We start from the raw sequence: 11,495 nt of genomic DNA on the forward strand, positions 1-11,495 counted from the left end.
CAGCCACAGCAGTAGGCAGTAGCTACCATTCAACGTAGTACAATTTACATTGTTTTTAAGTAGCGAAAATATCACGCCATATCTCCCAGCTCTTACTTGCACCAATCATCTCCTTCTCTCTCTCTCTCTCTCTCTCCCTTTTAATCAGCCATGGAAGTCTCATGGGAACAAAGTGTCACAGACTCTATCAACACCATTTACCTACTATTCTCAGCTTACTTGGTCTTTGTTATGCAACTTGGCTTTGCCATGCTATGTGCTGGCTCAGTCAGGGCCAAGAATGCCATGAACATTATGCTCACAAATGTTGTTGATGCAGTTGTTGGTAGCATCTCTTATTATCTCTTTGGCTTTGCTTTTGCATTTGGGGTTGGTTCCAGTTCTTCTAATCCCTTCATTGGTACCACTTTCTTTGCCCTTAAAGATATTCCCAACACTACTTATGACTATAACTTTTTTCTTTTCCAATGGGCTTTTGCTATAGCAGTTGCTGGAATCACCAGTGGCTCAATAGCTGAGCGAACCCAATTCACTGCTTACCTTGTTTTCTCGTTTTTTCTTACTGGGTTTGTCTACCCAGTTGTGGCTCACTGGGTTTGGTCGTCAAACGGTTGGTTGAGTGCTAGTTCAAGTGAGTTGTTGTTTGGGTCTGGTGCCATTGATTTTGCAGGCAGTGGGGTGGTTCATATGCTAGGTGGGATTGCTGGGCTTTGGGGCTCCTTCATAGAAGGCCCCCGGGTGGGTAGGTTTGACGCATTTGGAAAGCCCATGCCAATGCGTGGGCATAATGCAACTCTAGTGGTACTTGGTACATTCTTGTTGTGGTTTGGATGGTTCGGCTTTAACCCTGGCTCTTTTGATAAGATTCTTGTAGCCTACCCTAATACAACTGATCAAGGTAACTGGACTGCCATTGGCCGAACTGCAGTGACTACGACGTTGGCAGGTTCAACTGCCGGAATTACAACCCTATTCGGCCGGCGGTTACTAGTAGGCCATTGGGATGCATTAGATGTTTGCAATGGAGTGCTTGGTGGGTTTGTCGCAATCACTTCTGGCTGTGCAGTTGTTGAGCCATGGGCAGCAATTGTGTGTGGGTTTTGCTCTGCTTGGGTCCTAATTGGGTTGAATATTCTGGCCCTGAAGTTGCAATTTGATGACCCATTGGAAGCAACTCAATTGCATGGGGGATGTGGTGCTTGGGGATTGATATTCACAGGGTTGTTTGCTAAGGAGGAATTTGTGATTCAAGCATATGAGTCAGGTGAGAGTGGCGTGGTGAGGCCTTATGGCCTTCTAATGGGTGGGGGATGGGGTCTGATTGGATGCCAAGTGGTTCAGGTTCTAGTGATAGTGTTGTGGGTGAGTTTGACGATGGGACCTCTTTTCTATGCTCTTCACAAGCTTCGGATATTGAGGATATCAATTGATGAAGAAGTTGCAGGGCTTGATATCTCTAGCCATGGAGGCTATGCCTACGTTGCTCATCCAGAAGATGATCAACCCCGTTTTTACGCAGACTACATGCGACTGCAAGCTCAAAATCAATCATAAGTGCACGGCATTTGCACACTTTGATTTCATCTCATTATTATTCCTATTCGTAATCCCAGTTTGTTAATAAAGATGAAATGCAATCGTCAAAATATGATTTTTCTTTAAAAAAAAAAATTATTTACACTTTCAAGGTGCTTATCAAAAAAGAAAAAAATTACAATTTCAAGGCTTGCGTTATATACATACAGCTGTTGCTTGTCATACACAAGTTCTGAGTTCCAGCATAGAAACCCTCACCCAAAATGAGAATTATATGGAACAATTACATGATCTGGAGCAATGAGAGGCAACTTATCCACGTACATAAAGAGCCTCGTGCAATTCTCTCTCGAAATTAAGGATAAAGATTAATCAACAATATCGGATTTACCTGTATAGATCCAAAAGATCACCGGAATTGACTCTTTTAAGACTCTCAGCAAAAGGGACACGATTGAGACCGCTCACGCCTGTGATAAACACCCAATAACACATCGTCAGCTCCAACTCAAGGTTATCAAGCAACAAAGAAATCATCAGCCATTAGTAGAATGTGAAAGCCAGAAAAAACCAATCCTTTATCCAGCAAGGACACTTCTCCATTTTCTAAATGTAATAGACCAGTCAACCAGACTCATTGTCTGGCGCTGGATATTTGGCCCAACACTTTTAGGTTTTAAATAATAAAGAATGAACACAAGTGCATGGAGGGGCACAGCCCCTTGCAATACAGTTTAGATATCCTAGAGTGATTCTAGATAATTTTGTAATTGTGAATTTCTCCTATTTGTACTTGTGACCATAAATAGATGCTTGTAATTTTTCTCTTCATAGAGGAAAAAGCAGGCGGCTTTCTGTGGATGCAGAGTCATCATTGAACCATGCATAATTCTTTATGTAATGTTTTTTCTCCTTTTTTGTGATCATTATTCTAATTCGTGGGTTTGCATGTGTGTATTGCATGGTCAATTATTCAACCCTTGTCTCCTATTATGTATTGAAGAGAAATACAATTAAGTGCTTCTTTTTGTGATTTGATTAAGTGGTATATAAAGCTAGTACTAGACGGAGAAACAATAAATATAGTTAGTGCTTATGCCCCACAAATAGGACTAGACAGTGAGAGTAAACAAAGGTTTTGGGAAGATATGGATGATTTAATGCAAAGCATACCGAATGAAGAGAATGTTTTCATTGGTGGAGATTTGAATGGACATGTAGGAAGTGATAGGCAAGGTTATGAGAATGTTCATGGAGGTTTTGGTTTTGGCAGTCGAAATGAGGAGGGAAAAAGCATCCTGGATTTTGCTATGGCATACGACCTAATACTAGCAAATACCTACTTTATAAAAAGAGAGTCACATTTAGTGACTTTCAAAAGTGGGCAACATAGAAGCCAAATCGACTTCCTCTTAACCAGGAAGACAAATAGAGCTCTATGCAAGGATTGCAAGGTCATTCCAGGAGAGGCTTTAACAAGTCAACATAGGTTGGTGGTCTTGGATGTCAAGTTTAGGAACAATTCAAGTAAGATCAGAAGAAATAGTGTAGCTCGAACAAAGTGGTGGGAGTTCAAAGGAGTAAAGCAAGTGAAGTTCAAAAATGAGCTTCTTGAGTCTGAAGTATGGAAGCTAGATATGGAGGCCAATGATATGTAGATACAGATGGCATCAAAGATTAGAGAAGTAGCTAGAAAAGTACTTGGGGAGTCTAAAGGACATGGACCACCCTCAAAAGAGAGATGGTGGTGGAATGAGGAAGTACAAATGAAGAGAAAAGGGAATGGTATAAGAAATTACCTAAATGTGATAATAATGAGGAGTACAAGATAGCAAAGAAAGAGGCAAAAAGGCGATTAGCCAAGCAAGAGCAGCCTTTGAAAAGTTATATGAGAAACTTGGAACTAAAGAAGGGGAGAAAGATATTTATAGATTAGCAAGGAGTAGAGAAAGGAAATGTCAAGATCTCAATCAAGTTAGGTGCATTAAGGATAAAGAAGGAAAAGTGTTGGTGAAAGATGAGGACATTAAAGAAAGATGGAGAAATTATTTTAATGATCTCTTTAATAATAGTCAAAATGGAAATAGCGTGAATATAGATTATAGAACAATAGAAAAGAATGTAAATTATACTAGAAGGATTAGATCTTTAGAAGTAAAGGAAGCACTTAAGAGAATGAAAGTAGGTAAAGCCTGTGGACCCGATGAAATACCAATTGAAGTGTGGAAGTATTTGGGAGATATGGGAGTGGCATGGTTAACTAAATTATTTAATAAGATTCTAAACTCAAAGAAAATGCCTGATGAATGGAGGAAGAGTATTTTAGTACCTATTTTTAAAAATAAGGGAGACATACAGAGTTGCTCAAACTATAGGAGAATTAAACTCATGAGCCATACTATGAAATTGTGGGAGAGAGTTGTGGAGCATCGACTACGTCATGATACTTCTATCTCTCTCAATCAATTTGGTTTCATGCCTGGTCGTTCAACTATGGAAGCGATCTTTCTCATTAGAAGCTTGATGGAGAAATATAGAGATGGGAAGAAAGATCTACACATGGTTTTTATTGATTTGGAGAAGGCTTATGATAGTGTTCCAAGAGAGGTCTTATGGAATGCGTTAGAACAAAAGAGGGTATCTATTAGGTACATACAAGTATTGAAAGATATGTATGAAGGAGCAACTACTATTGTGCGCACAGTGGGAGGAGACACAAGAGATTTTCTGATCTCAATTGGATTACACCAAGGATCAGCCATAAGCCCTTACCTTTTTACATTAGTTTTAGATGAACTGACGAAACATATACAAGAGAGTATTCCTTGGTGCATGATGTTTGCGGATGATATTGTTCTGATAGATGAGACACGAGAAGGAGTCAATAGGAAGCTAGAACTTTGGAGAAGTACTCTAGAGTCAAAGGGTTTTAAGTTAAGTAGAACGAAGACAGAATACATGCATTGTAAGTTCAGTGAAGGCCAAGCGGTGATAGGGAAGGAGTTAGTTTGAATGGAGTGTCCTTTGTCCCAAAGTAATCACTTTAAATATCTAGGCTCGATCCTTCAAGTAGATGGGGATGTGAGGAGGATGTTAGTCATAGGATTAAAGCCGGATGGTTGAAGTGGAGACGTGCCACGGAGTCTTATGTGATCGTAAGATTCCCAATAAATTAAAAGGAAAATTTTAACCATAATGGCTATGCTATATGGTAGTGAGTGTTGGGCTTTGAAAGAGTCGTATGCATCTAAGATAAGAGTTGCAGAGATGAGAATGTTAAGGTGGATGAGTGGTCATACTAGACTAGATAAAGTCCGTAATGAAAGTATTAGAGAAAAGGTAGGAGTGGTGCCAATTGAAGATAAGTTGAGAGAAGGGAGATTGAGGTGGTTTGGTCATGTGAAGCGTAGACATACGGAGGCTCCAGTTAGACAAGTAGAACACATTAGGCTAGAGGATAGAAAGAAAAAAGGGGTAGACCTAAATTGACTTGGAGGAGAGTAGTACAGCATGACTTAGAAGCATTACACATTTCTGAGGATTTAACCCAAAATCGTTCAGAGTGGAAAAAGCGAATCCATATAGCCGACCCCAAATTTTTGGGATAAAGGCTTAGTTGAGTTGAGTTGAGTATAAACTATCAAAGAAAACTGTGATCTTCTATCACAAGGCAATGAGATCAGGTAGCTCACTACCAGCAGGGGTCCTACTGTCTCAATGAGTGAAACTTGAAGGTGGGAAATATGAACCGAGGACCCTCTCTTACATACTTAATTACCATACACAATAAAGAGACTGCTTAAACGAAATCTAGAACCTTTAATGATTAATAAGAGACTAAAGGAAGATGCATCTCACTTTGATTTTCTAGCATAACAGAAAACAGACACTAAACTTACCGATCTTGATAGCACTTCAAACACAATGAATGACTGCAATTGGGCAATCAAACCTTGCTGTTCATCTCCATGCAAATTCCGCACTCCTCTTCTCTTTCAATGTCAATTTCAGAGAGTTTGCACCTCTCCAACTCATCCTTTCTTCTATATCTGATATTACACACCTCTTTTTGTTTCTTATCTTCCAAATCAGTAATTCCTTTTTGAAGTTGCAAAAGATAGGGAAATATAACAGCTTTTCATAGAAAACCAAACTTTTTATGCATAATTAAACATAAATTTTAACTTCAACAGACTGGACATGTTTTCTCCAGAAATTTGGTGGATTTAACCACCTTTCTCCAACAGACATGGTTGTCTTGCCATGAGCATAGGTCTGCACCAATCACCACATTGTCACACCCATCAAGAATTTGTAATATGTTTTACTACAAAGAGAAACGACAAAACAATAATAGTTGCATAAAGTTAAGACAACAAAGAGAAAGGGAAGGGGAAAAAAGGTAAAAACTAACAAATAATAATGAGGGGAAAACATAAAACAAAAAGCATAACATACCACATAAATAAGAATTCTAAGCAGACCAAGGGCCCTGCAAGATGACAATCAGACCACTGAACAAGAAAAATAAGAAATTGGGCTGCTGGACTGTAGGAAAGTCTCATCTGAAGACGAGCTCCGTCAATCTCCATTGGATAATCTAGAGCCCTTTGCCAACAAGAGGGTGAAAAAGGGCAAACAACAATAAGTAAATTTCACAAATTCTTTTTACCATGCTGAATGAAGCAGATAGGTAAGCAACACCACAAACAGAAGTAATGTTTATACTTTATACTAATACAGATCAACACAATTATCTAACTAAGATGAAACAAGAGTATCATTCAAATAAAACCTTAAGAACTTGTCTGAAGACTGAGAGATGAAGTGAGGATATGGCCAAAAAAAAGAATAAAAAATATAATCAACATGACAGAAGTGCGTTTCCATATTTATTTTTTCAATGTGTTAGAGGCTCTTCAAAACCACTTCAGAATAACAGTTTCACAACGAAGGATCATTTCCATACTTTTGAAAGGTAACATCTCCATGCTAGATTTTATTTCATGACCACAAGTGATTACAAAAATACAGTTCAAACAACCAAACATTTTATCCATTTATCCAAAACTAAGCTGCAGGGTAAGCCTTGACATAGTGATTAGGTTATTAAATTATGACTTGGAGGTAACTAGTTAAAACCATGGGAACATTCTTTTCGTAATGCAATGAAAAGGCTGCCTACATTTGACCCTCCCCAAATCTTGAAATATGAGAAGCCTTATGCAATGGATACCCTTTACCCATTGCAAGCAATTGAGGATCCATTATTACGATTATATTGCATTTACCAATTCTGCAATGCAGGAAACCTCATGCAATTGGATATATACCCTTTATCCGTTACCAAGCTATTAAGGATCAATTATCAGAATTCCATTGCATTTACCTTTGACATGCATACAAGAGTGCCTAATTGCAACAATGAACCGGAAGATCTCATAACAAAGTTCAATATCAATATCCAGAATGTTAATTGAATGTCATTAATCACCATTTGAATGCATCCTGTTGGTTTCAAGAATGGCTACTTGTCTATATCTCTTTGAAAGAGTTATAACAAAGATCCTAAAATGGAACAAATTTATAATAAGTTCATATCATTTTACCTGAAACTGTATCTAAGACTAAGAATGCATTATCCAAGCAGTGCAGGGGAAGAGGAACAAATAAAGAAACATGTTTTACATGGTAGAAAAACACTTTAAAAAAAATTTACTGAAAATAATGATGATGATGATGATGATGATGATGATGATGACGATGCAATTATTATTATTCTGTTTTTTATACAAGAAAAAAGGTGAAAGAATGGCCCACCCAAAATATTATCAATCAAAATCGGATGGAATTTGCAGCATCACGAAAATTACGAGTTAAAACATCCTCAGCAGAACCATCGAAATACAGAAGCAGAGCGTTCAAGGCCAACTTGGTTATCTCGATTAATTTGTTTTTAATTGCTTATTTAGCCACAAAATAAAATACCAAAATAGAAATAATTCAAATCCTACGAAACGGAGAGGAAAAGAAAGAGAGTATTACAGAGTACTGGCGTGCTGTATATCAGCCTCGAAAGCCTTGAGAGAATCCTTGAAAGACAAATTCCAAATGTATTTTCCGGGAAAGAAATTACCATGAAACAGACAGAGAGCAACGAGAAATGTTGAATTTGTAGTAATCCCTAGTATAGCTTATAAAGAAAGCAAGAGAATGGTATAACTGTAAAATTTGTTGGTGTTGAAAAAACCTCTCTCGCATATAACAAAACCACCAAGACGGTGTCAGTTAGGGAAAACCCGAACCGAACTGAGCTTCCTTATTGTACCATTTGACCTTTTTGGACACATACCACCAACACATCTCATTACGCCGCCCACAAATTTTTTTTTTTTTTGTTTTTTTTAAAGGTGAATTACAACATAGTCCTTAGAATTTTACATAATTAATAAGTCAACCCCATATTTTAAAAATCATCAAACTATTAATTCTTTATAATTTAATTTCATCAACACATAGATACTCATGCTTAAATTTTGTAGCATATTATATTTAATGATAATTAAAATGAGAAAAAAATTATTTTTTTCTTATAATATGAGGAATTATATGATAACACGATAATACCATGGAAATATATATTTATATAAAATAAAAAAACAAATGAAAGAGTTATTTATAAATAAAAATAGTTATTAAATTTCAAAAAAAAAAAACCGAATAATTACTTAGATAGTTAAATTTTATAAAGGTCACTTTTATATATATAATTCTTATTAATTTATCATTTCATTCATATATCCTCGATAAAATTACTGTTATAGAATGTACTTGCTGCTATAATACCTATCCTAAACTCACCAAACCCCTCACCAGCACACCACACAAACCAATACTCTTTATAGAGCATCTCCACTCCTACCTCCTACCCACACCTCAATCCCACCTACACTCCCACCCTGCCCTTAATTTTTCTTTGCGTTCAACACCAAATTAGTCCTCCTCCACCACCCACTCTTCACTTCTCCACCATCACTTGCAATGATGAATCCAAGGATATGTTAGCAGAGGCCATCGCCTCCCCTTCCTCAAAAATCTTAATTTTTAATGAAAATTTTTGAATATATTTTTAATAAACTCACTTTTGGCTCCCTTTTAAAAAAAAAAATTCTAACAAAATTTTAAAATAATTATATTTGTTTATGATTAATTAAAAAAATAAATAATTCATATTCTAAAAATTTAAAAAATTATTTTCATTTATTCGATTAAAATAAAAAAAAATTAGTGACATATTTTTTGAAAATTTATTTTAGTAATAAAAAATAAATTTTAAAATAATTAAAATTATAAATGAAGCACATTAAAAAAATAAATAAATTTAAATATTATATCTATCACTAGCCTTTATGTTAAAAAACAAAACACATAGCATCTATCGCTGATATTATAAGTTTAAATGTTGCATCTATCGTTGATCACTAATAAATCACATAATAAACAAGCTTTCTTTTTCTTTTATTAACTACAATAATAAAATGTTTTCCATTTACATATCTATATAAGGCACCTTGATTTTGATTAGGTGTGTATTATCCAACTGCTTAGGAGTACAATTAGTCATGAAGAAAGCTTGACCTAATATTGGTAAAAGCTATTTGTATAAATGGTATAAAATGGTATTAATTAACGAGTAGCCATGTCAACGGCATATGATTATGTAAGTCGCCTACCATAGCGTCTTTGCCTTTGTTGGTATGAAGTTAAGGCCTCTATGAATCCAGTTTTTCCAAAATCAGGCCAGAGTTCTTCCGCAAAGAAAAGTTCAGTGTAGGCCAACTGCCATAGCAAGAAGTTGCTAATTCTAAGTTCACCACTAGTTCGGATTAATAAATCAGGGGAGGGAAACTCGGAGCAATTCGTTTCCAACTCCTGCTCAATTAGGCTTTCGCTAATGTCTTCTGGTTCAATAACTCCATCCTTTACCTGACAAGCAATACTTTTGCATGCATTTACAACATCATACTTTCCACTGTAGCTAACCGCCACTAGAAGGTGCAGTTTCGAGAAATTTCTGGTGGTCTCCTCCGCTTCATTTATTAATCTCTGCAAAGACTGTGGAAGCCTTGATGAGTCCCCGATCACAGAGATTCGAATACCTTCCCTGTCAACAAGAAATGTGATAAATTAAGTTATGAGAGAGGTTTTGGTAGCAATAGCTAGGTATATGGTATCTTATTTAGGAGCAAATAATATAAAGTTTTAAAATATCAAAACCTTTAAATCTCTCACTCTTTCAAACCATCAAATTGATAAATTAAGATACCTTATCTTCCTTTATTTCATCTAAACATGATTCGAACATATTCACAGCAATGATGCCAATGATGAATAAAGGTATCAAACTAGTGAATAGCAATCAAACTACATGCATGCATCCAATCCAACAGCAGCCAACCTATACATCTGAAATATTTTGCTTCAATAGCTAGCATATGATACCTTCAATAGCAAACATTAGATGAACAAATTAAGTAAGTTTATCTACCAGATTCTCTATAAAGAGACGCATCAAGATGCATAATTAATTTAGTTAGTTTTGGGTTAGGTTGGTCGGAAGAGAATCTAGCACTAAATTGGTACTATAAAGTGCTGGACACAGCGTGGAAGTTGGAACGTAGATTTTTGCTTTTAGTTCCAGCTTTCATGCTTATTTAGGACATTCAAATGATTAAGTATTGGGCTTTTTGGCTTTGGATAAAGAAAATAGTCCACAAGCAAATGGGTGGGAGTAAAACTAACACTAATTACGAAAGGAAAACTGATCAAAGAAAGAGAATCAACTGATATCTACCTCACAAATTTATCCGTCTCGGACTTTAACACGCTTTCGAACAAACTCATTAAGAAATCAATCTCCACCTGCACTACAACCAAAGTCCAATCAGAATTTTATTTCTTGGTTTCTAGTTAATTTTTACACGTGCCAAGAAGAATAAAAGAGTACCGACCTTGGGCCTAGTCCAATTATCGCAAGAAAACGCAAAAACGCTAAGAACTTTAATCCCCCATTGACAAGAAAGCTGCACGATCTCCAGCAAAGACCGTGCACCAGCCTGATGACCCATCGATGCCATCTGACCTCGCAGCTGGGCCCACCTCCCATTGCCGTCCATGATCACGGCGACATGCCGTGGCATCAACTCTCCCCGGAGCCCCTCCGGCAAAGGTTCAGTCTTGGGCGAGTCTCCGGTGCTTACAGCAATAGTTTCCTCCTGTTTGACAGCTATGTCTGTTTTGGCCCCGAGAAGGCGGTGAATTGGGCGTGTATTAGTTCTGGCATCGGGAGAAAGGAAGTGTTTGTGTTTTTGAGGAGTTAGAGTGTTGTAAAAAGGGAGAGGGAGGGCCAAGTGCAAGGATTGCATTCTTCCTCCTCTCCTTCTAGTTGTTTTTGGTCTTTGGTTCCGCTTGATCTCTTTCTATATATTGATTCCCTGTAGCTTAATATGTGGTGAGACTGAGATCCGTTTTAGAGATTTCCATTTCTGGAAGTTATAATTCAAGAATATGTGGTCAAGGGTAAAGAGTGAGACAGTTCAGAATTCTCAGACCTAATAAATCACAACTTGGCGGATGATAATCGTCTTTTGGCTGCAACTGGGATTTTTACGACGTCGTTTAAAGGATACGAACAAAACAGTGACCCTGATACGTGTCCCGCCATTACATGCACATATCAAATTACGCTAAAGCGACGTCGCATCTGGACCACCAAGTGGCGGATGATTCACCGTTTCTAGAAGTGACAAAGGGTCGGGTGGACAACGGGTCAGTTTTCACGGTACCCGACCTAATCCTAATAAAATATATTTAAATAGATTGAGATTTAATGAATAATATCATGTCAAAATTTAAATTTTAGCTCGTCACAAAATTTATTTATATAAATATTTAATTAA

At 36.9% G+C, this 11,495-nt stretch overlaps 2 protein-coding genes and 1 pseudogene across 2 annotated transcripts; 1 reads left to right on the plus strand and 2 right to left on the minus strand.

Moving 5' to 3' along the window:
* Positions 1 to 66: 66 nt before the first annotated feature.
* On the plus strand, positions 67 to 1,646 carry LOC110652456 (ammonium transporter 1 member 3). Its single transcript, XM_021808049.2, has one exon. It carries the CDS (start codon positions 151 to 153, stop codon positions 1,552 to 1,554), a length of 1,404 nt encoding a protein of 467 aa, XP_021663741.2. The 5' UTR covers positions 67 to 150; the 3' UTR covers positions 1,555 to 1,646.
* Positions 1,633 to 7,904, minus strand: LOC110652455 (E3 ubiquitin-protein ligase AIRP2-like; annotated as a pseudogene).
* A 1,126-nt stretch (positions 7,905 to 9,030) lies between these two features.
* LOC110649413 (dehydrodolichyl diphosphate synthase 2) lies at positions 9,031 to 11,155 on the minus strand. Its single transcript, XM_021803965.2, has 3 exons — positions 10,548 to 11,155; positions 10,391 to 10,458; positions 9,031 to 9,700 (listed from the first exon to the last, which is right to left on the minus strand). Exons 1-3 carry the CDS (start codon positions 10,959 to 10,961, stop codon positions 9,253 to 9,255), a joined length of 930 nt encoding a protein of 309 aa, XP_021659657.2. The 5' UTR covers positions 10,962 to 11,155; the 3' UTR covers positions 9,031 to 9,252.
* Between the last annotated feature and the right edge of the window lie 340 nt (positions 11,156 to 11,495).

The sequence above is a fragment of the Hevea brasiliensis genome, chromosome 9, assembly GCF_030052815.1.
Source record: "Hevea brasiliensis isolate MT/VB/25A 57/8 chromosome 9, ASM3005281v1, whole genome shotgun sequence".
Taxonomy (NCBI): Eukaryota; Viridiplantae; Streptophyta; class Magnoliopsida; order Malpighiales; family Euphorbiaceae; genus Hevea; species Hevea brasiliensis.